We start from the raw sequence: 26,420 nt of genomic DNA on the forward strand, positions 1-26,420 counted from the left end.
GTATGAAATGCCTCCAATATAGCCCTAAGAAATAGAGTTGATATGATAAATAAGAAATTAGGGATAGTAGATTTAAATATTTGATTAATAAAGAGCACTACGAAGAGAAGACATCGAATGCTAGGTGAAGTATTATTTCAAATATCAATTTATATGATTACATGTAAGAACGGTATCAACCTTGGTCTCTTTGATGACGGAATGTATTAAGGCATCTTAAACGTTTAAAGCTGCTCCAGTCCCGCCCAACATGATTGATCAGGTTTAATTGTTAGATAAACGGTTTCCTTAGGGAAAACCTTGCACCAGAACCACTTAGAGATCCAGGATCCTTTCTGTCCTGTTCAAGCATGTCGAGGAAGATACTTCTAATCTGTGGGAGGAATTGAAAAATGCGACGACGAGTTCTAAGCCCACTTCTTTTACACCAGTCATCATCCTCCGATAATTTTTCAGTCTCAAGAACGAGGAATTGCCAATCCACCGCGGTATTGGACTTCCTGAGATCCCCATATTCGAAGATCAACTCCATATCACAACAGCTCTGCCAGTAACTATCAGGCAATCTCCACCCAAAGGCAGCTAGCATGTTTTGGGTGTCTGTGGCACTGGCCAGCCTAGTAATCTCAACGACTTGTATGGCAATATCTAAAGGAATCCAAGACATAGTGGTCGTTGGCTGTGACTGGTGGACGACCCTCGTGGCCTGTTCAATAATCGTCTGAATTTCGGGCACAATTGCTGGATTTCGCCATGCTCTAACAGGTATGTAGTCATCATCGCTGCTTTCCACGTCGCCATCATCTTCACTTCTTTCCACAAGCTCAATATCCTTATTATACGGTGCCGTCATCCACAGGTGTATGTTTTGCGTCCAGAATTGTTCCACGGCTTTGACAAATATTTTGAGGTTTTCTGTAATTATTTCGATTCCGATATATCGGCCAACCAGGAGCCAACAGTGTGCATGCACAATGTAGCCTATCTGTTTGGCGTTCTTATTCTTACCCGAACGATACATATCTATGGGTTGGAATCGAGTACACAAGGATCGGTAAGCCAGGTTGTTTGCATCGCCAATGCGAGCTTTATGTGGATCTCGAGGCACCTGAGGAACGGCTTCCCAGAAGGATTCCTCAAACGATTGGCCGATCCCTGATACACCCAGATGACCGATGTGTAGTCTGTGAATGACTTATCCAGTCAACTTATGCTGCAATATTTCAGTTAATGGTGTCTCACTTGCTCGATAGAAATTCGTCCACATCCAGGGGGCCTCTTCAAACGACATGCTTTCTATATCCTCAGCATTAACAACGATCGCACCGTCTAGTATCCTTAAGCTTGCTGGGTTCTTGAACTGCTTCCAGTCCTGGCGATGGTCAAAAATGATATCCGGTTTCCACCACGTAACATGTGGCTCTGATCCGCATGCTATGCAGCAATCATATGGCTGGTTTGACCAGCCGAAATATTTTACCATTTGACGCGATCTCTCAGGGCCAGATGGATGGTGAAAGTGTTAGTAAAGGAAGGATTAATCTTGCTCTCTGTCGATTATTTATAGGAGAATTGATGTCATAATGAGCCTTTGATTTCTCTACATTTGGTTCTGGTCAAAGAGCTTTATGAGCTAATCGTAACATTCTCAACCTAGTGATAATTCAGAATATAGTTAAGAGTATATATAATCACCGTATTACAATTCATAAAGAAAAGCATCCTCTGCTGGCCCTCCGATATTGATAGCCTCGCTCAGAAAGACGGGGGAACATCCGCTAGCCAATATATGGCCGTATTGATTTTCACTTATGTATTTACAAGTCAAGTATTTTTGCAATAAAAGAAGAGTGTGGCCTTTCTCCAACTGTCGGTTACTATCTTGGGGTATACAGGATCACTTGGGTACTCCAATTTCTCCACTTAGAGTAGGATTAGCAAGGAAGTTTCTTCCGGACCCTGTCCTGACTTCCTTCTATGAAGGCTACTGTAGATAATATTACACTAGAATATTTCAGAGGCTAGTAATTCTGGAGAAAGGTGCATCTGTTATAAAGTCTACAAATATTAGAATAATTGGATCACCTGGGCTTGGGCTGGACCAGGCTTTCAAATTCATTGAAATGAGCCAAGGATTTAGCTTCATGCAAGCCCGTTTTGCAACGGTGGGGGGCGTCCGATCGCGTTAGTTAATTCTTAAGTGGATTTTTAACGGGATTGCATAATTAATAGTGTCATACACAATTCCATATATTTTCAATAGCTCTACTAGTCTGGTTGGTACTCGTTGGTGGGCACAATTCGTGGCAACTATATTATACATGTACAGAATGAAAATTCTACTGCCCTGCGAATTAAAAAACGTGATTTGAAAAATAAGGTGCTTTTTTTTCTGCCTAGTTCCCTTTTCTAGCTTTAATTCAATGTCAGGCAATAAGGGGCAGTAGGATATTTGAAACTTGAATCTATAGGTTCCAGCGTCGGATTTATGTATCATCATTTATTACTTCAATGTTCATTAATACGTACTGTTGCCATTAGCGCACGTCTTTTATCTAAACATCGGAATTCTCCGAAAGTCCAAATCTAGTAGCATGAATATTATACGAAACTACATACTGATGTGCATTAGTCCTCAATCCAAATATTAACGGCACCAGTACTAATTGCGCGATTACACATGCGTTGGCAGGGATAGGAAGGACCGTTTCAGTATGGAGACGCCACTCGTTACAGATGGCCAACTGGAGCAGTCCGAATTATCATTTTAATTTAAATCGCTCAATCTGGATTGCATGACCCGCAGCTGTCACTCGTTAGCCTAACCGTCTTACTCAGAAACATGTCCAATTGCGGAACACATAGCATGTTGGTTCGAGCAATCTGTTTACAGGGCCTTGGTAAAAAAAAAAAACACTAGTCGTGTGTACTACAGTCCTGGGGCTTGAACATAATTAAATTTGAAGCATATGTATTATCACATATGCCGGGCTGGTCTAGACCATGCTACTTCCAAGAGCTTTTCTTATGTCCCCTGATTTCCCCTGTTAAAGTTAACTTTTTTCACAACACTCCATACCCAGCTAAACATACAACACATACAACATGGGCGACGCAGGACTTCCCGATTACGTTCTCGATCCTAATGCGGTCTTGAAGGACACCGACGCCGCATGGCGACTTGGCAGTCCTCCGGATTACTCTAACACGAGATCGTTTTATGAGAAGAGTACGTCTTCTGCTCGTCAGCAGGAGGATCTCTTAGGATTAGCTAACATTTAGTTTGTTCTTACAGCCAAGACCATGAGCCACGAAGCTGGCAGCCTACCCAACCTCGTTGAAAATCTTGTGAAAAACTGGGAGATCGAGGCGTCGTTCAAGACCTCTCTCTCCGACTGGCGAACCATTGACCACTCCAAATACACCTTCTCGCTCAACGGTGGCCCTCCGCAGACGGGCGAGCATATGCTCCAGGTTGGCACGTACAATGCGCTTCTGACGGCAAACGAGTTTTATGACCCCGAAAAAAATGACTTTGAGCAGAGTCACAAATCGTTTAAGCGCATGATGCCCACGTTTGCATGGGAGGTGACCGAGGTGTACAGTGGGCCGCCCGTGGTGGTCTTCAAGTGGAGACACTGGGGGGAGATGAAACGTGATTATGTAGGGTATAACAAGTAAGTCTATTCTTTTCACTGAGTACCGGTGATTTGATATCGGACTGATTGCGGTGTAGTGCTGGGGAAAAAGTCACGATCAAAGCCCATGGAGGCCCTATCGATATCCAAGGCATTGTTGTCGCCAAGGTGAACGATGCGCTCAAGCTTGAGAAGATTGACGTCTGGTTTGATCCGATTGATATGTTCCGCCAGATTGCGCGTGAGGACAAGAACGAGCAGAAGGCAGAGACCAGTGGCTTGTCCGGTAGCTGTCCTTTCATTCCGGGCGAGAAAGCATGATGAATCAAATCATATACTGAGGATATTTCAATTTTGATACAATAGATTGATTCTTCTCAAAATGTACAGCTTCGAGGTATAAATAAATATATCAGTGTCCACAGCCAACCTACCGGATTAAGAACCAATTAAATATAGAAAATTAAGGAAATTGCATGTGATTCTGCCGTGCTATTGCGCATTATTAAGATCGAATATCTCGTTCTGCGAAAGGAGGTGTTCTTAAAGAGAGTACTGAATCAAACATGGATTTCTTTTGAGCAGTCACTGACAAACCATGGCCGCAGTGTCAGCTGGTAGCAGTTGTAGCAGTATCCCCGAATAGACGTATCCCTCGGGTCAAAACAAGTGTCGCTGTCCTTAATTGCTAGTAAGCGTAAGAGCTCATCAATGGTGAGTCGCTATTCTGTCAAACGAATTCACCCAATGATCTTCCTTCCTGGCCCGCTAGCGCAACCGGCTGCTGTTGTGATCTAATTGGTCGTTGTTCCACTATATGCCTCACCAAGGTCAGGTGCTGATTTATTCAAAGCTTTTTCATGGTGATATAAGGTTGTAGCCTGAAGGACGGCACGGACTTGCAATGTAGGCAATAGGAATATATTGCATCATTATTAGTACTGCCAGTGATGTTAGGCGCGGCTATACAAACAGTCCCTTAGCTAAGTCGACAATTCTCTCCAGAATATCCATCTCAGCCCCTCATGCATAGCTTTAGGCTCAATATCATTAGGCCCATCAATTTCATGCTTGATAAACCGTTGAATTTCGTTTTTGTGAGCCTCAATGGTAATGCCCCGCTCCTCTTTGAAGTATTTTTGACAGCTATTCGTTGAGTTATATTTTGAGATTGAGTAGGCACGCGCCACAGCAGGATTCTATCCAACCATTATATGTAACAATGATGGATTTAGGTAATTCACCAGACGGTGAGAATGAGAAGCAAGACGTTTTAGTTGTTTTAAATGCGCGAGGTAACTTGAAGAATTGAGGAACTAGTGTTAAATTTGTCTGTCTATGCCCTAGTTTTGATAATGTATGAAACCACATGAACTATTCAAGAATAAACAAATGCATATCATAATATTAATAGCACAGTTTTCTATGTGAAGGGTTTGCTCTTATAAGCCGAGTTTTGCCCATGACGAGTCAGGGTAACAAAGAGAAAGAGCCAGTATCGTGATAAGCAAGCCAAACTTACTCCCCTAGTTGACCAGGAGAAATCATGTAACTTTGTATTATTCTGCATTAAACCAATTAAATTTTACATAGTGGCGAAGTTGACATAATAGACTTTGTGTATGCTGAGACACCATAAGAAAAACTCCATGTACCTTTGTAGAATTTTGCTACGGTGGGAATTCCATTACAGGATGCGAGACATCTTTGACTTCTTATGACCAACAACGTGTTCTGCACTACGTCTACAGTGGGGACCGTCAACGTGTCAAGGGTGCTGATGCTTTTGCTGCCCAGCTGTAGCTTGAAATGATTGTCGCTCTCGTATCAGTGGTTAATCCTGGAGAGCTCCGCCAGTGTAAGAGAGGAAGTGGAGTCATGAGCCCAACAATGACCTTTTTCGGCCCGCTTCGTCACCATCTTTTATTTCAAGTATACAGATACTGAGTTCAATTATTCTGGTCCAATGGACGATTTATACACGTAATCCATTCTACATGCTTTCGTCAACAGCATATGGTAGTGCCCCTGCAGTGACATTCAATACGGCAACGTATTGTTTATAGGAAACAATGACACGTGAATTTTGAGATTTGAAATCTCAGTATTCTATAAGAAACGGTTCTGCTTTTTTGGTATAAAATTTACGTACCAAAGTTGGATTCCAAAGCCTAATTCAATCTGTCTCACTGTATAGTTCGGAGAACGCACGCTGAACTCCCAAATCCCTGGAGAAATGCTGCTGAGGGTGGGTCATCGGCAGCAGCAGTTATGCACAGAAGTGGAGTACGCCACCCCTGGCGGGGCGGGCACCCTCAAACATCCAAACAGGACGCGGGTTGCTCGATGTGATTGGCTCTACTGCCTCCAGACTTGCCCGTGTTGGGCTCCGACGGGTTATGCTCCACGGCATAGTCACAGGGCCTTTAATGCCTCGAGGCAGGCAGGCTGCAAGGCAGACTTTATTTAAAGAGCGAGTTGTGCTCGATTAAAACTGATCTTTCGGTTTTCTATCTTATCGCTATAACCTTGGATCTCGTTTCTCAAATCTTTTTATATTACCATCGAGGTCCTTGTTGCAGTATCTCGGGATTCTTAAGGCAACACACCTGGGCAAGATTGACTTAAATAGAGGGTTGTCCCTCTCAGGTCATCTCTCTGTTTTCTATCTTATTGCTACCTCCTAGGCGATGGTTCGTCGAATTCTTTCTACTTTTCCTACCGAGGCCTTTGTTGAGGCACCCTGTTCTTGCTCCGTTACGCTGTTGAATCATTCTGCTTCTAAATTTACCCAGTGGCTCGCTATGTCATCTCGAGCACGTGATGAAGCAATGTCCGAATTGGTCACGTGAGAGCATGAGACTTGCTTTCCAAATGGCCTCCATCACGATTGCTGGGCACTGATGCTGATGTCTCTTCAACCGAGCCCTTCATGCTCGACGCATTCACACCCGACGCATCCACGCCCGATGCATTCACGCCCGATGCATCCACGCCCGACGCAGCTACGCCCGACGTATGTCAGCCCAACATGGCTTACACATGTTTATGACTGTCACCGTGTACTCTGGCATTGTCGACGCAGTGTTGACCCTCGGGACAGCGTATTTGGTAAGAACCTATCACAACGTGTACTTCTTTAGGGTCAGCTCGTTGGGTCGTTTGACCAATACGCCGAGACGCAGACGAGGCTATTACGATGAACTTCCCGCTGTGAACCGTTTCATTTTTGATTTGTCGATTCAATATGCAACAACATCACATTGGTCTCCCTGCGAATAATACTAACACTGATTTCCGCCGATTATTGATGGATAGACCAATCTGCACAAGCGAAACCTAACATGGGAGGGCTTCCTGGCGGGCGCGGGCATTGTGGGGGAATAATGTTCCTGTCCAGTTGTCACCAGTTAATTCGTCGGATATAACTTACATGGAGTGCTAAAAACTCGGAGAGGCTGAGAGTCGAGTCGCGATAGCGCCCGAAAAATGTCGTCGGAGGCAACATACGATTTGCTGATCGGCCAAGGAGGATGTTGATGCACCTATAAATACTGCAAAAATTCTATTATTGATAGGTTAGAACTCGTGAAGATGATTACGGCCATATCCTCATAAGCATTTAACGATGGAGAATTATGAATGGCCTCCTACAACTCATAATGCGTCGCCCCAGAGTCAAACATCGGTGGTACCAGGTGTCAACGAGGAGGAGCTGAGCAACACGACTGCTCCCATTCGCGGTCCTAGTCGTGTGACCACGGCGGAGGATTTTCATTTGGATGATGGCGTCCAGAGTGGTCTCGGTAGCCTTCGCATGTACTTGTCGCCATTCTATATACCTTCCATATCCCCGCATTTGGCCGATCTGGAAACTCTCAGTTCTGGAAATGAACAAGAAATACTTTCAGAGACCACATCTAGTCCTTTTCCACTAATGGACAACGCCTCGATGCCATTGGTGCAGGGTTCTGTCGATGAATCGCTTCCATCTACCTGGCCAAGCGCTCCTGAATCGCTTTCGTTGCTACTAGCTCGCCATAACGAAATCATGAACACAATGGTGAACGAACAAGCACCGTCAGAATCCGGCGAAATACTCAATCCATCAATTATTCCGTAAGTACGATTCCGTAAGTACGATTCCGTTCGGAATTCAATTATGCTAATTTGATGGCAAGATTTATGCCTTCTCTCGGTGATGATTATCTTGGGTCGTTCCCACTGAATATCGATCAAACTCAAAGTCATGAATACATGTGTCGTCATCCCATCTGTAACGGGCGAGTTTTCACCCGTCGTGGAGATCTCTACCGCCATGAACGCATTCATCAGATGCAACGCCCGTATCCCTGTAATTGGATTGGCTGCAACCGTACCGGACAGAATGGGTTCACTCGTCGCGACAAGCTTGCGGAGCACGAGCGGAATGTGCATGGGATAGATCGTCGAGCGATAAATGGCGTGTGGTTTTGAGAGAGATCAAGAAGCGTTGCATTGAAACTCTATATAGTCTTGTCCATGAAAATATTGAATTGAGGCTCATAGTCCTACCCTATCCTCTGGATGAATAAATTACTTGGCGTTGGCTTGTCATCAATAACACATGAGATGCTCTCAGACTACAGATCGTGATGTAGGAAGATAACCCGCATTGATCTGCACTGAATACGATGATCTGCACGTAATGCGAAGCCTCCCGTCTAATCGTCTCCACTGACCATTATGAATTGAAGTTAGACATAGGCTAGTCAAGAACGTGCGGCTGAAATCCGTGAACCCCTCCATGTTCGATGTCCGCGAAGATGGGGAAGTGGACAACCCAAGTATGCATTGTAATTACCTGGCTCGCACTAGAATGTGTAATATAATACCCTTCTTTTGTACTCTAGGAAGCCATTATGGCATTCAATATACTTTTAGATGATCAATGTGGTGCTTTTTCTAAAATTTCCTGTTGTTATTCATATTGTTGATTGTGTAACGATGGTTAAGCTAAATGTTGCCATCCTTGCTGCACTTATTGCCCCGCGTTTTTTATTTCTAGGTACAGTGCAATTCCCTATGATCATCTATTGAATATTGCAAACTATCAAACAGTTACTTTGAAACATGTCTAGGTATCTTAACACCATGCTGCGACGCTCTCAGTAGAAGGTTTTCCCCTGCCAACGGCAACTAGTATCATTTTCAAAGATCTAGCGAGCGCCTTGGGTGCAGCTTAAAAGGTATTGATGATCAATAATCTTATATTATAACCTGGTATAAACTTGAGTTGATGTTAATGGCTAATTTTATTATATGAACTAATTAAATCTTATGAGTGGTAATAATACGAGTTTACATGGAAACAAAGTGAATTTTCAGCAGAAAACCATTATTTTTTTAAAAGAAAGTATTGTCTTTAATGTCTGCCGTAAAGAATCTCGATCCTGAATAGCGTATTGGGAAAGGTGTGGATTATCCTGCTGAACGCGCGAGGTGATGGGAAGTATATCGAGTTGACATAGAAGGAATCTACGGACAGTACCATATGGAGGTTACACCACAAGCATCCTATACCGAACTGCTGCGGTTCATTTCGTCAACAAGAACAATACAAACAAAACAAGGCCGGATCCTGGGGCCCATCAGGCTATAATCTCCTCATGCCGGGCCTGCGATTTTAACGGTACGAGAGGTTAACTAGGGCTGCGGCCTGGTGAACCTGATGCGTCGCTGATTTCTGTTAGTCTACGGTTTTGCCTTTCCGGACTCGATTCTGAGGTTTTCGTGTACCTTCGTCTTGCCTAGGTTTTCGTCCAGCGTAGGCTGCCCAGATCCAAGCGGTCATTCAGGTTTTCTCGGTGCCAGCACTGATGAACCATTGGGGAGTGGGGGTGCCACTTCTACAGTTGGTATCTCTGTGGTAAGAAGAGTGACCATGGCTGTTCGATGGTATTGTGCACATAGTCCTTCTGTGGAAGATGTGTAGAGAATGAGAAACAGGAGTGAAGCGGTGATGGGAATTCTCGATGGTGCAAGCTCGGCTCCCAGAGTGATCACTAATCACCGAATCACTAAGTTAACATTTACTCGTGGTGTATAGACCGGCACCTCGGTTGCAACTGAACTGGATTAATCGAAGATGGAGAAATGCACAGTTTATGTATTTAAGCAGTCATAGCCACTATCTTTAGTCAACATGGCTCAATACCAACACATCATAGCCCGGCCCAGATGACTTCAAAACCACCCATAAACGACATATCATCTACGTCCCTTCCTCTTCTATGCCAACTCCCTCATCATCGAAATTATTTTCCTTGCCGTCGGTGTCTTCATGATGACTGGTACCCACCGGGTTTTATGTTATTAGCTTTAAGTATAAATACTGTAGAATATATACAATCATATATATTTGTCGACCCCTTCTACGAGAAAAAGGCTGCTCATTTCACTGGCATCTTGTCGTTGTTGGTTATCAGCACGTGTAATTATCTTTGCTATAATCTGGACAGAAACTTTGGGTGATTTGAGGCCTCTGATCATCCGATGCAGTTCCACTGGCTGTATCCGATGTTTTGGGTCATCAGGTACATCATTGGCTCCTTTTGTTTACAGAGAAGGGGCAGCAGGGACCTCCTAGGTGGGATTTTAGATATCCTTGGTGTGTATCTCTTTATGGATGGTGACTTTTAGGGTAGAATCGATATCTGGATTTGGAGCCTGGCGATTTTTGATGTGGATGCATGCAGTTTTGAGTATAGCCGGGCATTTCTATAGGAAAAGTAAAATTTTCTATGGAGGATAAGCTATTAGAACGTCTTCCGAATAATCGTCCTAATACGCCCTAACAGCTCCCATAAAATACCATCCACGATGCTTTTCTAGCTAGATAGTTCAGCCACATATTGACTTCCGCAGGGAGCATTTCTACCTCCAAACCGTAAAATCAGTTAAACCTCGGCAGTGGAGTTGAATACTAATCAAGCCGGAAAGCAGGCTCACAAAGCTTGGAAATTGCGACAGCTACTTAAATCAAATGGAATCTTGCAACAGCCATGGTCCAATGCCCAGCAATTGACTGAAAAACCACCAAGAAAACGTCAGTGCAATGAAACACACCCTTAGCGTATGGGAAACGGTAGATGCCTGGCTAGGCTGGGTCTCTGTTGGTAAGTAAACCGAACCATATCTTCCCATATTCTTGGTATTCGGCTGAATATGGCCATGAAGGAGCAAGACTGGTATCTGCTGCTATATGCGGCCCATTTCGCGGCCCGTCGGGGGCAGATAGCTACCATCACCACCTGATACAAGCGGTACTTAAAAAGGTACCTTACCCTATTCGCAGCTATGTCTATACACGAATAGAATTCTTACCGATTATACCAGCTCACTAGCCGGTTCAGTCCGCTCCAGCTCCAGTGCGTATCAGTTACTGTCTTGGAGAAGCATGCGGACGCTGACTGTAAAAGGATAGATATCTTTTCAAGTCCTACGACCGCCTCTATTTGGAACACTGTAGGAAGACTGGGATCGAGCCGAATTTCGTATCGAACGAGCGCGGCTTGAAGGGATTCTGGCTCGGTAGTCCAACTGCCAAATATGTGGTGATCAACTTTCATGGTAAGCGTTGGCCCAATCTTCAGAGAACAGTGCTGAAGGAGCGACTCAGGCGGAGGATTCGCCACGGATGCAACAGAATCGTATCTCGAATTCTGGCCGGAGGTAGCAAGAACGCTTTCCGATGATGGTATTACTACGGGCTGGTTTAATGTTACCTATACCCTGACACCCCACGCAACATATCCAACACAGTTCTGCGAAGCAGTGGAAGCTCTACGGTCTGTCATTGAGGATCTTGGACGCTCGCCGTCGGAGGTGGTCCTTACTGGCGATTCCGCAGGGGCAAATCTATGCCTAGCACTTCTGTCCCATTTGTCCCATCCATCTCAAGATGCTCCAGCACTGAAAATCACTGAGCCGCTTAAAGCTATCGTTCTTCTATCCCCTTGGCTATCCTTCCGTGATGACTGGCCTAGCATGAAGGACAATGAACATAAAGATATCGACGCAGTGGAAGTCATGGAGAGATGGGCACAAGAATACCTGTATGGGAGATCCACGAACTATTATATCGAGGCGCTTGAAGCACCTGAAACGTGGTGGGAAGATGCCCAAGTCGAACAGATCCTCGTCCTTGCCGGGACCGACGAGATGCTCTTGGACCCTATCAAGGCTTGGACTAAGACGTTCAGCGTACGTCATATAACAAGTTCACTTCATTCGATCTATCGGCGAGACTGATTGCTTACAGAAAGTAAACCCCGAAACAACTCTCATCATTGGTCGAAATGAGTGTCATATCGCACCTCTTGTGTGGCCTATGTTTGGTGACAAACACGAAACCCAACAGGGACTCGCGTTAAAGAACTGGCTAGGTGAGCGGCTGCGTACATAAATGTGCATGTATGCCCCTGAGGCAATGGAAAGCGAGGGGCGAACAATATATTAGTTATTCTTTTGCAAGATATCCTCAATATGAACCCTCTAGAGACCTGTTCCTTCAGCTTTATGGAGCTAAACTGAATTATTGCTATTGCTTAAACTAGCAAAGCGACAAAGAAGTTAACTGTTGTACTAAAAACGAAAAGACAAATCAGATATACTAGTTAAAATCAGATTCTAGTGCACCACCAAACTGTTTTAGATTCTAAGGGTCGTAACATTCAACAAGGTATGTATCGTCCTCTATTTCTTGAAGCGTCTAGAGCGGGTTCCCAAATTCGGAAACGCGCTCAGATAGGCAAGACAGAGAGATAGTAACGCACATTTATATAAGCAACTTAATAGAACAATAATTCTTTAGTAATACTTTAAATTAGTAATCGTTACTTTCATCTTATTAATATATTCTACTATAAAAATATTATTACATAAAGCAGAAACTCTCATTAGCTATGTTCATGAAGATAATGAGAAATCCTATTCTCCCCAGCCAGCCGAATCCGTTGTAAATAACGCCTAACTTGACGAACGCAGAAAAGGCCTCCTATTTTTTCCATTATAAGATGATTGGTCTTTAGAGGCGCCAATAGCAGTTGACTACCAGGCTGTGCAAGGCTCAGCCTTGTGTGAACTACGGAGGCCGGCCGCCCTCCCTTTTCCGGATGTATGGTTAACACTTCTAGGATACATTTGTCGTCCGATATCTCCGTTGTTCTATAGTAGAGGATTTCTTTAATATCTTGAAAACCCTGATCGAACCATGGCCCAGCTGTCAAACTTTGCCAACGTTACTTCGGTGCTTGGCGCAGCAGACATAGTGATCCGTTCGGCGAAAGCCCTTTACGGTTTCATGGAACAAATCGCAACGGCACCGGAAGACCGTCTTCTAGTGGAATCAACCTTGGAAAAAGTCAATGAGGCGGTTTCAGGAGCTCAGAAATACGCGAAACAATATCGAAGTTCGGTATACGTCGTAGAAGACAGCCTCGAACCTTTAGAAGAGCTCGAAAACCTCCTCAAAACCTGCGACTCTGAAATCAAGCAGCTTCATAACGTCATCAAGGCATTTACGCTTGTTCCAAGAACCATGTTTCAAGATCTTAGGCTTCTGTGGGGATATGTCTCGAGAGAAGAGGCAATCAAAAAGGCGTGTGACCGGTTACAGGGGCAGATGGTGCTAATGATGCTGAATCTAAAGGTTACCAGCGGGTAAGAGAATTGTCTCGTTAATTTTATACGTCCATACTCTTTACTAAGAAAATGCGAGTGACTAACAATACTACTTGCAGAAAGCATGATATCATCCTGCGAGAAAAAGTCAAAGCAGTGGATAGAAACATCGCAAATGTTCTGTCTCAGCAAGATAAAGGATTTCAAGCCAGCCAACAGGTTCCATATCTCATTGGCTCGTTCCACACAGAAAATAATATCAGATCTGGGCTACCGTGTTGCCTTCAATCATGAAACGATCCTGCAAGTGGCTAATCTTATTGTTACAAGGGTCGACGAGGTATCTCGCCATCTCATACCGCCGTCGAGTACTATGATGGAAACCACCGATATTTCGTTCAAGGGCAGAGGCCTGGAATATCTAATTGTGCCGCTGAGCCAGGTCCCGCTCTATCTTCCTAATGTATTTCAAACGCTGATCTTGGAGAGACGAATACTCTCGAGGGCCGATCGAGATTGGATTTGTACGGAGCTAACTCATTTGCTCGCATCTGCTCATGAAGCAGCTGCGCGCTCTTTGCGGAACTCGAAACAAACAAGTGTGTCCAATCATCATTTTCTATCCTTGATGCCTATGGATTGCGAGACAGGTGGTCGCAGAACGAAAATTGCCACGTCGACGTTCTATAAACATTTCCCTGAAACCGGCGCAATCGGAACATCCCGATTTCATGGCACAGTTAAAACTCCAGGTGGGTTTCTCACTGTGGAATTCATCAAAAGACATTAGGGTCAGCAAGGATGCGACGAGAGATATCAATACCTTGAATCACGCTTCCTTTTCTCACCCGCAGTGCTTGATTCTGCTAAAGGAGACACGGCAGGGATATTCTTGCTGTTATCTCGGGGCTGGGAATCCGTGAATTCGCCGCCGCAACTAACACGTTTCGTCCATGAGGTGAACGTCGTTTCTTATAAGTCAGAAGTTTTTCAATGTGTGCGGCGAAATGATGTGGCAGGCTTACGACGACTCTTTGCAGCCAGAGAGGCCTCACCATTTGATTACACTGAATATGGACGCTCGCTTCTCTGCGTATGGCATCCCTGTCAGCTCCTGTTAAACTTGTTTTTATTTCTAATTTCCAATCTAACTTGGTGCAGGAGGCTGCTTTGGGTCTTAACCTCGAATTTGTTGAGCTGCTCCTGGAACAGGGCGCGGATTCCGTTAATTGTCACCTTGGATCATCGTACGTATGACAAAACCAGTAATTTACTTTAATTTTTTTAATTCTTTTTTGGCTTACGAACCTTTTAACTGCAGTAATCTCACAGACCTGTCTTACGTGATCTGGAGAAATTACTTCTTTTCCAAAATATCTTACTCTACCATTCGAAAACATCTACCTTTGACTGCCAAAGCAATCGGACAACGCTTTGGTATTGACTGGGGATGCGAGTTGGAGAAGATCTCCGAGGGAAGAAAGATACCATTTAATGATTCTGAGTCGTCACAACTTCAAACAATTCTCGCGAGGCTACTTCACCAAAAGTGTCATGGGACTATTCATGTCACAGTCCTTGACTACAATGTGCTTGAAGTAGTACGCAAGTGGCATTTGAAGCTTTGTAATGAAGGTGACAGCTTGGTGGAGGTAGTGGTTTCGTATTATAGCAAGAGACTTGTACTTTGATTGCCGCATTGGAGTGAAACATGAATTCAACAGTCCCTAGCTGATATATGAGATATATGGTGGGGGGAAGGGGTAGGAATGATTTACGGTTACTTTGTCTTTTGGAGACAAATGAACTCATAAAGATATATGTTTATGTTATTTTATTCTTTATAACTTTTGGATATAAGTTACTTTGATTATATTGATAGAGTCAGCAAGGCAATCATAGTGGAAATTCTACAGTACTTTATAGATTTCTTCAACTTTAGCTGTATGCATCTAATATATACATATCATAGATGTACTATAAAGTAATCTGTGACAAACACATCCAAGGATACTTTTAAAAAAAGCTTTAAGAATATCTTCAAGAACACCCTCAGGCAGGCGTGATATGCAAAGACAGAGACACAGTGACACACATTTATCTAACTCGGTAGCTTCAATAATACTTCTTTAATAATGCTTTAAATTAGTAATTATTACTTTTTATTATATTCATATACTTTCTTATATAGTATTATGCAATTTAGTAATATATAATATATAGATATATATCTAGATTAGTGAATAGATAAACATAGATAACTTTTAAACACGTTTTAAGCAAGAATTTTTGAAATATTAAAACAATGCCGAACAACCATCAATTGACATCCCGGCCATTGCTGGCACACCCCGATTTCCTACGTAATGTTGCTTTAGGAGAGAACCCACAAGGGACTATATGTAGAATGGAAAGAAGACTCTCGATACTTATCAGATGGATTGGAGTATGCTTAACGTGACTCTGTCAATATTATTCGTACAATAATCCGGAGCCTCAACTAATTACAACATAAACATTGAATTCATGTGCCCGACGCTTCTCATCTACGTATGATACAACCAGCACATCTCGCTCCCTCTTCCAGTTCAGATGTCATCAAACAGCGCTCCTATATGTACTCTTCAAGCTCATCATCACTTCCAGGGACAACTTCCACGACATCCTCTTTAGTTTCTTATCCTCCTTCGCCTCCTTCTTACCAGTCTTCTTCCCACGCCCAACCCCAGAACCACGAGCAACACCCTCCCGCCCCATCGTTACGCCTATCAAATATTTCATAGGGATATTGACAATCGACTTCCGAAAAGGTGAATCCACGCAGACTCACTTTGAATATGAAAGTTTCTCCTCAGCCTCAATAATATAAGGCAGGTGGACCGCATGGCCTTTGGGGCAAAATGCTAGTCTTTCGGGTATCAATTTATTGAACCATGTACTTTTAAACCAGGCCTTCACCCATTCAATATCAATAGATTACATATATTTTTTATCAGGCATGCGTACAGGTTTTCTGGATATATGCTCAATAATATTTATTAATTCTATTAAAATTTCCGATAAACACAAGAACTCGCACGAGGTCCACGACATCGTATCAATTCCCCCCTTGCAGAAATATCATAATCAACCAACATGGCCGGTAAACTCACATGGCTCGTGACTGGCTGCTCCTCCGGCCTGGGAGAAGCTCTGGCTCTGGCAATTCTCGCTGCTGTAAATCCAGCAATGTTCCATCTATTTGAAGATACTGATGACTTGATACTCTAGGGCGACAATGTTATTGCAACTGCACGATCTGGACAAGATAGTGCGTTCGAACGGCTAGCTCCCCTCAAGGAAGTTGGGATAGCAATAATGGAAATCAACGTGACCGCCCCAGTTGACGTCCTCAATGCCAAAGTTAAGGAGGCTTGGTCGATCACCGGGCAGATCGACGTGTTGATCAACAATGCAGCATACATCGACGCGGGTGTTATAGAAGAAATCGAGTGAGTCCAGCCAGTCGGACCTCAGAAAAAAGCCTGCAATGTAACAGTCTGGAAATATTAACAGCGAACCGTTTATCACCAACGCCCTCCGTAATAATGTTTTTGGTCCATTGAACCTGACCAGGGCCTTACTTCCTTACATGCGTGTCTGCCAATCCGGAACTATTCTCTTCATGTCTTCCGTGGGGGCTTACTATGGAGCGCCTGGTGCCAGTGCGTACTCCGGGTCCAAGGGCCTTCTTGAGGGTCTTGTGCCAAATCTGGCCCTTGAGATCCAGCCATTTGGCCTTAGAACCTGCCTAGTCACGCCAGGATATTACCGTACCCAAGTCATTAGACCTGGAAACATACTTTACCGTGCTCCCAATCACTTGCCAGAGTATGCCGAGATGAATAAACTAATTGAAGCGGGCTGCAATGCTGCAGATGGTAACCAGCCAGGGGATCCCCGGAAGGCTGCCGCTCTGATTGTTGAAGCAGTTCAAGGCGAGGGACGTTGTGCGAACAAGCAGCTACCAGAAAGACTGCCTTTGGGGCCAGATGCCTTCAAGGCAATAAGGGCAAATTGTGAGGCAAAATTAAAGATTTGTGACGAGTGGGAGAGCAGTAGGGTCGGTCTGGAAGGAATTTAAATACTTGCATTTGTGTTCATGCTAACTTAAGCAGAGGCAGCCTCGCTCTTTAAGTAACCTAATCAAAAAAGCGGGACGGTGGCGGGAGTGAATTCAAGTGGCCAAGCGGGGGAACAGATATCTACCTTTGTAAAGTGGTTCTGTCTTAATCAGTTCCAAAAGACCTTCGGCAACTAGTGGGGCTGGTTGACATCTCACTCTTTCAGGGCAATAACTAACCCCTTTGTTTATGGTTGGTAAACGCTGGCAGTCATGCTTAGTTGATTGGATGATTGGCCGCCGAACCACTCCACGACTGACGTGTATTAATCTAGCCGAACTCCGCGACACTGGGCGCCAACATTAACCTGTCTTTACTCGTTGCTGTGTTATCAAGCTCATATTCACAACAATGGCAGAAGTTGTAGAGCCGGCTTCTTTTGCTTTACAATCTAGCATCACTCTATATGAGACGATCAAGACTTTCAACTCTCATCCAAAACGTGTGCGCGACCTCCTTGAGGAGCTGGAGGCTTTGATTGCAGTTCTCGGCTCGCTTAGTGACGTGGTTAAGACTCCAGCTGGGTCGTCCCTCTATGTGCTTAACCGTGTGCCTTTGAAAAGATGTGGTGATGCCTGTAAAGACTTTAAACAGCAAATTATGATCTGTTTATCACAGTCTGGTGGCTCCCGGTCAAGCTTTCGTGATTGGGCTAGAATAAGGTATATGAATGATGATATTGACGGTTTTAGGCGACTAGTTGCTGCGTGTAAATTGACCATCGAGGTCACCCTTGGTGATGTAAAGCTGTAAGTTTCTGTCTTCAATAAATAGCCCATACTTTTGAAAAATAATTTCCCTAAGCTAATAAATGAGTAGTCGCAAATCATTCACAACTGCTGAAAACCTTGAAAAGCATCAAATATTGATACAAACCGCCAAATGCGATCTTGAGGCTCATCTTGAAAGTATTGATGAAAGGTTGGAACATATAATTGGACAAACAATAGTAGAACCTGGTTCGAATACACCAAAACTGCGGCTGGTGAAGGAGAAGCGTTCGGGTACGTTAAGAGGCAAGGGCTTTGTCCTGTAGTGGAACTCTTACCAAAGATCTACTCACTGATTTGGACACCAATTATCCACAGGCATAACAGATACCAATTCCTATACTTCTAAGCTGGAAAATAAGGATCAGTCTGACCAGGAGACCAATGATCAAGATTTTGTTATACTGGATACCCCAAGAGCAGAAAGATCCAGAAATGGTCACATAGGCTGCAAGCAGACCACACAGGCTTTTTCGCTCAATTGTGGTATGTTTGCTCAGCTTTACTGCTTGATTTCACTATTTATTTGTTGACTTTTATTTGTCATTTAGACGGTAATTTGGATGCACCACTAAATTTTGCGAGAGAAACGGCAATGGAAACTGTTATGGAAACACCGTTAAGAAAGGGACATCCTCGTGTGTCAATGCAGACACTTGTCGAATCCGCCATACATTCCACGAGATCACTCTATGAAACTACAAAACGCTTTAAAGATCATCACGGAATTTTACGGAGGCTTCGAGATGAGCTTGAAGACCTTATCGGTGAACTGATGTCCCTGACGCAAATTACAAATACCGAAGAGTCGATTTTAACGATGCTTCAACGACCTATAGAGCGATATAACCACATATGCATCGAGTTTAGAGAATCCATGGATGCCTTTAGCGCAAAATCCAAAATAGGATTTCAAGACTGGAGAAAGATGAGTTTCATGGGAGGCGATATTAATGAATTTATGGACACCATTGCAGGTTATAAGTCGACGATCGCAATCGGCATAGGCACTATTACTATGTAAGTCGCCACTCCTTGACTACTTCATCCTGTATTGACTCTTTCGTGAGACATACCTCTCAAAGTTCCCATCAAGCTCTTGAGGAATATAAGGAGTTGATCCATGACGCAGCATTTGATCTTCAGGTCCATCTGCAAAGAATCGATGAAAAATTGACCCATTTAACCGTGGAAACTCTCAATCCTTCGGAGTCTAGCATATGCAACCGTCCGTATGTAGGGCATCAATTCAGTGATGTTCGAATTAATGGAGAGAATCGAGTTCACCTGGGAGACAGTATCAGTGTTAATCATAATCATTATTACCTAATGGTTCGTCCATTCCTAGCCGTAAGGATGTTATCGGTTCTGGATACAGAATGCTGACCCATCTGACAGGTCTCGTCGAATGTTAATTAACTGACTACTAGAAATTCTCTACACAAAGACACAGAAAAGTTATGCGAGATTGAATGAGTCCACCCAGGAGTTGAGTGATTACTTAGCCCCTCAAATCAATTGGAAAACTGAAGTGTGACGCCTCTGAACAAATTTCGTTACAATATCCCAATTGGCATTTTGACAGCTAGTAGTTTGCCAGTCCTTCAAAGCAATGAAAGAGCTCTTTGAGGCAATACATGATTGACAAGAGACATGTATCAAGACAAACAAAGATATTACATCTGTAACGACTTGTGATCCAAATCACCCCATTAGTATCCGTGCTGAGATGTTCCCATATGGAAACAGACTTTCTTTGTAGATGCGGTCATCACGATCAATTTTTCTGAAGAAAGAATAATGTCTGCAGGTGACTTGGCACATGCCGTATTGAACCGACTTTTCCAGTCTGGATTGGGCAAAAAATACAGATCAAACATATGGACCATCCCTTCCCTATCAGAGCAATCTCATAATCTTGATATTCTTGAGGTTATAATCTCAGAAATTCTTTGTGCCTGTCAGGTAATTCTTATTTTCGATGGTCTCGATATGCTGTCCTCACCATTTCGTACGCCTTTTGCGGGTAACTCAGCACACGCAGACCCGGTAGCATTGGAAATCTATGCAACGATAAGATCGATAGCTATCCCTCATACCAGGCCAGAAGCTACAACACGAGGGTGGTTAATTTTGACTGCTCGGCGCCCTGATCTCGAATGGTTGGGGAATAAAATAGGTCTCAAGAAACCAGAGATCCAGCGTTTTGAACTTCAAGGGTTAGATCTGTCTGACAGCGTAGAATTTTCTCAAAAGATTCTCTGCGACGCTGGTGAAGATACCTCAAAGTGGGGCTTTGAGGACATCGACTGGCTAGAAGCGGTAATTGACATTTTACAAGGTCTCCCTTCAGCCCTATTGGAGATTCTTCCCGTTCAACGAGCACTTTCAATACCATGGCGGGAGTTTTACCACCGACTGCATAGTGATATATTTAATTCATTATCAGAACTGAAGGGTTTAGGCCCATATTCCCTTCTCGAGGAACTTTGCTACCTCTCTTCGGCACTTCCCCGGGATTGCTTTGTCTTACTATTAATTTTCAGCTGTTACTGGAACGAAACACCCCCGCTATATGTGCTCCAGACGCTTTTCATGGCCACTTCGGGAAATGATTTTGATCCTAATAAACAAGAAGAGGTCGAGCTACAGTCATTTACTGAATGGGCAGCACTGACATTATCATATGCTATTGATAGAGGATATATACGCACAGATCAACGGTCGGAGATTGCCTGGGTGCATCCGTTATTCACTATTTATGCCCGTGCTTTTGTGCTCGAGTTCAGCCCATATACAAAACAACCCCATATGCATAAACTCATATTGGAATCCATTCAGTTGATTCCATTCCACTGGAAAATGGAAAGAACATTACCTTCAAGCAAAGATGGGCTAGACATCGAAACTACCAATTGCGGTGGCGACGCAAATGTGCTTACTTGTATCAAGCTGTTTCTTCAAATCCCGTCCAAGATATCTGCAAACGAGTGGCCAATACATCTGGTCAGCACCTACCTCGCAGATCACCCACTATCGATCCACATTACAGAAAGTCTTCTCGAACTCCTATGCATATTTATTGAGCATTCACAAGGGTCAATTGATATCATCACATTCTGTATCAAGTCTATAGGCTATATTTTCTGCAGCTCGAAATTACAGCTCTGGTGCTATGAGCGCCGCGCAAAACTACTGAATTTAAGCAACAGGATGATGCAATTATTAGACAAATATCACGGGGAAGACTCAAGCCCCGTGGCTCCAATTTTAAAGGCTTTTTTACTCGGAGATATCATGTTTAATTTCTCTGATCACCAGAGGAGCTTTAACAAGCGGAAACTTGCTCAAGATGCTTTTCCGATAGTCAGTGCGTTGCGGTACAAGGCTCTTCAACAGCTCAACCGTGGCACTGAAAAGCTGGAAAATGAAAAGTATGACAATCGTCACTACATGAAGAGTGTCAAGTTTCCAGTGGACTTGCCAGAAGACAAGAACTCACTAATCCCACGGCTTGATATTGATGTGAAGCTAGTGAATAGGTTTTTTGATGACATAATTGAGAATTTGAATAGTCAAGCATCCGAATATAGTACGGAAAAGCATGAAGAAACCCCAGAACGGAACCTCGATGTCTATTATGAGAACCGCAGCAAGCTGAAGGAATTTTTTCGGAAATATACAGAGGGGCCTGCGAGACGAGTCGAGCTGGAAAATTCGATCCGCTGTTGTCCCTTTGAAGTGAAGTTTGAAGTACCCAGTAAAAATGAGGGCTTCTCTTCGATACTCAAGGAGCTTGAAGACGCCACGGATACAGGCGATGTCTCGCAAGCCTTTAAACACCATCAAAATATGCTCGAAGAAGCAATGGACGATTTCTCATATGATAAGGCTGATGAGCACATTGAATCCCTGCGTGATATATGTAAAGGATCTGTCACACTTGAAATATTCGGCCCATTATTGGATCAGATGAAGAAGGGGATCGATGAGGACAGACTTTACATGATGTTAGTAAGCAGCCTATTCCCGTCTGAAGGAGGTGGAGGCAGGAGAGACGCAATACAAGTGAGTAAAGAATTGTTAACATTGATGGCTGATGTTGCACCCAAACATGCATCTCTCATCAACACTTCTTGGTTTAATCAAATTGCATTCAAGAGAGGGAACGGTATTTATCTGTCACACATGCCTAGGGGAAAGATGCAAAGGCTCATCAGAATGCATGCAAAGTGTTCCAAGGACGAACACTCTGTGACGCAAAGCATCGCCAATAATGAGGCTCTTGTCGAAGCATTGGTGGCATCAAGGGATGCCTTTACAGAAAACAAATACACCAGCGTTCTTGCGAACTTGGACCGTGTAGAGGAGATCTTTGAGAAGGACGAGTTGATACGTGAAGTCTTTGCGGAACTCGATTTTTTAGAGAAGGTTCGATGTTATTGCAAATTTGAGCTTAAAATTGACGCTATTCGGAGTGCTCTATTTAACGAAGAGTTTAATCTTGCTCGGTCTTATGTCAACGATATCTTAAGCCTTATCCCTGACGGGATACCTGATGAGGGAAATCTAGAAGCTCTCAAGGAGCTACGTACAGTAATTGTTGAACAAGCCTCGCTCTATGTTGGCATAGAGGAGGCCAAAAGTTGCAATGATTTCCAGAAAGTGAAAACGTTGTGTGGCGAGTATGTGAAAAATTGGAAAAGCATGAAAAAGTTCGGCCCCGTTAAGGAAGTGGATGTTTTTCTCACAGCAACTCTGGAGTGGATGATCCAAAAGGCGATAGCCACAGAGCAGTGGGAAGATGGTCTTAATCTCTGCGATGAGAATTTGCGATCTGGTACTTCGCTGATCAGCGAAATCTATTTGCACCAGGACAAATTAGTCGCTATAAGAGAACTCTGTGAAGGCGCACTCATTAACGAGAGGCTTGACGCAGCAGAAGCCAAGTCCGACGTGTCAGCATGTCTTGAATCACTTAACCACTTGGAAAGGCTTTGGAACCACCAAAGACAGACGTCGGGCCAAATTCGATTCTCCTTTATAACTCTCAGTGAGAAACTACTGAGATTTCTTAAATCCTCATATGAAGAAAGATGTATCCCCTGTGCCAGATGGGCACGACACAGAGATGATCAACCTTGTATACTTGACCGGCAGAATCAAGACAAGGAGGGCGAAAGAAGTTTACAACATGATAGAAAAATATTCCGCGTTGTATTTGGATGTGCACACCACTGCCAAGGGGGGTATTGCTTTCTGGATTAATTTGTGAAGCAGGTCACTGGAAATACTCTCATCATACTACCTTCAAACTCTTCCACGACACACTCCCTCACCTTAGCCTCTTCCTGTTGTCATTGCCTCTCAACAGCCATCCGAATAGACTCTACCTGTCTTTCCCCCGGCATCGGCTTCGGATGCAGCGCCTCATACCTCTTCGGCCCAATATTCGGCCACACAAGCAAAAACCCATTCGCTAGACCAGCCAAAAACCCCTTATCGAAGACCACATCCTCCTCCCCCGCCCCTTTCGGCCGTCCAAGCAGCGCTTCTATACCCAACACCAATCGTTCCCCGGACACCTCGATTTCGCACGTCGACGCCAGCGTCTCGTGCGGGAGACAATCATGCACGCTAATAATAATCGTCTGCGCTAGACGCTTCCTGAACGGCGGCTGTTTGCTGCGCACCCATTTCTCGACGACGGTCTCGGTCTCCAGGTAGTTGAAGAAGAGCAGGAGCACGATTCGCGTCAAGCCGCGGCTTTGCGTGAACCACCAGTCTACAGCGTAGTGTAGCAGGGAACGGGAGGCGGTGTTGTCAAAGGCTGGGCCTGTTTCGATGACTAGCGATGGCCAGGGGTTGCCATTTTCGTCGAGGTCGCCGTCGAGGTTGGTGGTGCAAAGGGAGATGAACATTCGCTCGCAGGAGTGTGACGAGGCGAGGTGTTCCTGTTCTTCAGGGTAGGAGGGAATACCCTGCGAGCGGCGGGTTTGCAATGACAGAATCTCGTATTCAAGGATATTCATAGCCGCGAGATGTTTCTTGAGACCGTACGTAATCCTCGACAGCGCGTGGCCCTCGACGCCATCGCCAGAGTCGTCATATCGCAATTGACAGGTCGGGAAGGACTCAGCGTAGCGCGTCTCCGTGGAGATGCGCAGGAATAGGGTCTGCTGGACTTCCAGATAGAAGATCCGGCAATGCGGCGCTATACACGCCTTCCAATCCTGATCCTCAAGCATATCCCGCGGAAACGGACGCACCATGATGAGCTGCACATCCGTAGCCCCGTCCTTGACAAGATCGATATACGCCGTCATCACGCTGAGAAACCGGTCTCGGCCCTGAAAGGCGGTTTTCACTAGCCCAGGCATTTTTTCAGCGCGGATCAGGGGCTGGAGGAGACGAGGGTGAGTTTCGAAGTAGAGCCGTTCAGGGAAGTAGTTCATTAGACGGAGCTGCAGGGACTGGTGGAATTTGAAGAGTTCAGTGATGGGGTAGGAGGAGAGTTTGGTGGCGTAGGCTGGGTTGCCTTTGATGATACGCCGTAGGGGATGGCCGTACCAGAAGCGGAGGGGCTGGCGGAAGGTCATGTAGTGCGTGAAGGCGTGGTCGAAGAAGGTTTGGTGTTGGAAGCATGGTGTGAGGATATCGTGGTCATCATCACCATGTGTTTGGGGTGGTCTGAGTGTGGAGAGGGACATTTCTAGTTACTCGAGCTACGATAACATAACGAGAGTGGTGGAGTTGACAGTGTTACATGTGAACGAGTGCTTGCTGTATCGATGATAGAGCTTGGTGAGTAGATGTAGAGCCGACAATCATTGAGTGACTGGTGTTGTGGACAGCGTTTGCTAAGACAGCGTTTGCTCCAGGCATCATTAACGCTCGTTTGCATAAATCAGTCTCACCCTCCCCTACATATGTAGCGATCTCCTTTAACCTCACAACAGTACATTAAATAAATACACCATATGCTATACAATTAAGAAGAAGAAGACTACTGCTCCCACTCCCCCTTCAGCCCTTCCAACCCCTTCTTCCTCTTCCCAATTTCCTCCTCCTCTTTTCTTTGAGTATGGCTCCCCTCTTTCCCATGAGCATCCCTCTTCGACCCCCACAACGTCCTCACCCCCTCATCCACACCTAACGCATTCTCTCCACAAATGCTTCTCTCCTCCTCCACCTCCTCCTCACTCATCCCATTCGTCGCCCAAATCCTATGAATTCTCAAATCATACGGACCCTCCACACGATCAATCAGCCCAATGCCAATCGACTTGATCTTCTGCTTGATCAAGCTCTGCTGCGGTTCGACAATCATGCCGTAATTCGTGCGCACAAAGGAGTGAAAGGGCAAGAGAATCGTTTCCCAGCCTGAACCCGAACTCCCTGTCGTCGTGGCTGTGCTGATGATCGTTTCTGCGGGGGGGATATCTGAAAGTGCGCCGTACCTCCCTTCGTCTCCCTCACCCAGTGGTGGTGGCTGATAGACGCGGTGATGCCGTGTATACAGCCTATGCTGATGAATATCCGTCTCCACAACCGATTCCGTCTGCAGATTCACCATGTACCGCCTCCCATCACTCTTGACCCGCAGCGCGAGATACGCATACGGATCGGCGTCCCAGTATAGCCTGCCGAGTAACCAGAAGCCGCGGTCACGGTTCCGGAACGCCGCGTAGCCGGTGCGCTCTACGCGCCAGTTATTGGGCAGTTTGGTGGATATTGTGCCGTGGAAGCGGGTGTGAGCTGGGTCGGTAGCAGTAGCCGGGATGAAGTCGAGTTGTGCAGTACTGAACCCGCCTACCGCACGGTCTGCCATGGTTTTGCAGGAGGCGGTGGCAGCGGGGTCGGAGAAGTCGAGGAGGGGGTAGGGTTTTGTGGGTGTCGATATGGCTTCGGCGTTGAGAGCTGGATACCGGTTAGCTGAGATGCCATGGTGACGGTGAGGGAGGAGCTACCGATGCGTGCGAGGCGGCTGAGCTCGCCGGTGCTTTTTTTGAAGAAGCCCGGCGCCTTGGCTGCGAGACAGCGTGGTGTAGGGAACATGGTTAAGGCTGTCACATTTCAATGTTGTGATAGCACTAAAGGAAGAGGTTCAAATGTTGTCGGAGAAAACGATTGATAGCGACGTCACCACACTAACCGGATTCGGAATGCATCTACAATTACCTTCT

At 44.9% G+C, this 26,420-nt stretch overlaps 11 protein-coding genes across 11 annotated transcripts; 8 read left to right on the top strand and 3 right to left on the bottom strand.

The window, feature by feature from the left end:
• Nucleotides 1-271: 271 nt before the first annotated feature.
• Nucleotides 272-1,261, bottom strand: BGW36DRAFT_444468 (uncharacterized protein; the record flags this gene model as incomplete). The annotated part of the gene is made up of 2 exons (XM_046221643.1): nt 272-1,194; nt 1,243-1,261. Coding segments are annotated over 2 exons (942 nt in total), but the record flags the coding sequence as incomplete, so codon positions are not given.
• A 1,549-nt stretch (nt 1,262-2,810) lies between these two features.
• BGW36DRAFT_370220 (uncharacterized protein) lies at nt 2,811-4,223 on the top strand. Its single transcript, XM_046215221.1, has 3 exons — nt 2,811-3,229; nt 3,296-3,677; nt 3,737-4,223. The coding sequence occupies exons 1-3, from the start codon at nt 3,106-3,108 to the stop codon at nt 3,957-3,959; spliced, it is 729 nt and encodes a 242-aa protein (XP_046076931.1). The 5' UTR covers nt 2,811-3,105; the 3' UTR covers nt 3,960-4,223.
• Nucleotides 4,224-7,266: 3,043 nt separating this feature from the next.
• On the top strand, nt 7,267-8,114 carry BGW36DRAFT_423455 (uncharacterized protein; the record flags this gene model as incomplete). Its single annotated transcript, XM_046219836.1, has 2 exons — nt 7,267-7,757; nt 7,820-8,114. The coding sequence occupies 2 exons, from the start codon at nt 7,267-7,269 to the stop codon at nt 8,112-8,114; spliced, it is 786 nt and encodes a 261-aa protein (XP_046076932.1).
• A 2,620-nt stretch (nt 8,115-10,734) lies between these two features.
• BGW36DRAFT_394120 (putative epsilon-lactone hydrolase) lies at nt 10,735-12,084 on the top strand (the record flags this gene model as incomplete). The annotated part of the gene is made up of 6 exons (XM_046217884.1): nt 10,735-10,795; nt 10,857-10,954; nt 11,016-11,047; nt 11,104-11,249; nt 11,299-11,882; nt 11,941-12,084. 6 exons carry the CDS (start codon nt 10,735-10,737, stop codon nt 12,082-12,084), a joined length of 1,065 nt encoding a protein of 354 aa, XP_046076933.1.
• Nucleotides 12,085-12,891: 807 nt separating this feature from the next.
• On the top strand, nt 12,892-14,992 carry BGW36DRAFT_423457 (uncharacterized protein; the record flags this gene model as incomplete). The annotated part of the gene is made up of 6 exons (XM_046219837.1): nt 12,892-13,340; nt 13,421-13,576; nt 13,632-14,053; nt 14,186-14,394; nt 14,463-14,548; nt 14,623-14,992. The coding sequence occupies 6 exons, from the start codon at nt 12,892-12,894 to the stop codon at nt 14,990-14,992; spliced, it is 1,692 nt and encodes a 563-aa protein (XP_046076934.1).
• A 1,327-nt stretch (nt 14,993-16,319) lies between these two features.
• On the top strand, nt 16,320-17,424 carry BGW36DRAFT_414274 (uncharacterized protein; the record flags this gene model as incomplete). The annotated part of the gene is made up of 3 exons (XM_046219285.1): nt 16,320-16,517; nt 16,572-16,792; nt 16,857-17,424. Exons 1-3 carry the CDS (start codon nt 16,437-16,439, stop codon nt 17,422-17,424), a joined length of 870 nt encoding a protein of 289 aa, XP_046076935.1. The 5' UTR covers nt 16,320-16,436.
• A 169-nt stretch (nt 17,425-17,593) lies between these two features.
• BGW36DRAFT_93845 (uncharacterized protein) lies at nt 17,594-18,632 on the top strand. Its single transcript, XM_046222713.1, has 2 exons — nt 17,594-18,213; nt 18,284-18,632. Exons 1-2 carry the CDS (start codon nt 17,816-17,818, stop codon nt 18,498-18,500), a joined length of 615 nt encoding a protein of 204 aa, XP_046076936.1. The 5' UTR covers nt 17,594-17,815; the 3' UTR covers nt 18,501-18,632.
• On the top strand, nt 18,633-19,870 carry BGW36DRAFT_93859 (uncharacterized protein). The gene is made up of 4 exons (XM_046222714.1): nt 18,633-18,720; nt 18,786-19,254; nt 19,305-19,566; nt 19,665-19,870. Exons 2-4 carry the CDS (start codon nt 18,830-18,832, stop codon nt 19,704-19,706), a joined length of 729 nt encoding a protein of 242 aa, XP_046076937.1. The 5' UTR covers nt 18,633-18,720; nt 18,786-18,829; the 3' UTR covers nt 19,707-19,870.
• Nucleotides 19,759-23,547, top strand: BGW36DRAFT_93836 (uncharacterized protein). The gene has a single exon (XM_046222712.1). The coding sequence runs from the start codon at nt 20,035-20,037 to the stop codon at nt 23,500-23,502; it is 3,468 nt and encodes a 1,155-aa protein (XP_046076938.1). The 5' UTR covers nt 19,759-20,034; the 3' UTR covers nt 23,503-23,547.
• A 44-nt stretch (nt 23,548-23,591) lies between these two features.
• On the bottom strand, nt 23,592-24,944 carry BGW36DRAFT_355314 (uncharacterized protein; the record flags this gene model as incomplete). Its single annotated transcript, XM_046213632.1, has 1 exon — nt 23,592-24,944. One exon carries the CDS (start codon nt 24,942-24,944, stop codon nt 23,592-23,594), a length of 1,353 nt encoding a protein of 450 aa, XP_046076939.1.
• A 35-nt stretch (nt 24,945-24,979) lies between these two features.
• On the bottom strand, nt 24,980-26,402 carry BGW36DRAFT_370228 (complex I intermediate-associated protein 30-domain-containing protein). Its single transcript, XM_046215222.1, has 2 exons — nt 26,205-26,402; nt 24,980-26,154 (listed from the first exon to the last, which is right to left on the bottom strand). The coding sequence occupies exons 1-2, from the start codon at nt 26,290-26,292 to the stop codon at nt 25,241-25,243; spliced, it is 1,002 nt and encodes a 333-aa protein (XP_046076940.1). The 5' UTR covers nt 26,293-26,402; the 3' UTR covers nt 24,980-25,240.
• Between the last annotated feature and the right edge of the window lie 18 nt (nt 26,403-26,420).

Source organism: Talaromyces proteolyticus, assembly GCF_021365285.1.
Source record: "Talaromyces proteolyticus strain PMI_201 chromosome Unknown BGW36scaffold_2, whole genome shotgun sequence".
In the NCBI taxonomy this organism is placed as follows: Eukaryota; Fungi; Ascomycota; class Eurotiomycetes; order Eurotiales; family Trichocomaceae; genus Talaromyces; species Talaromyces proteolyticus.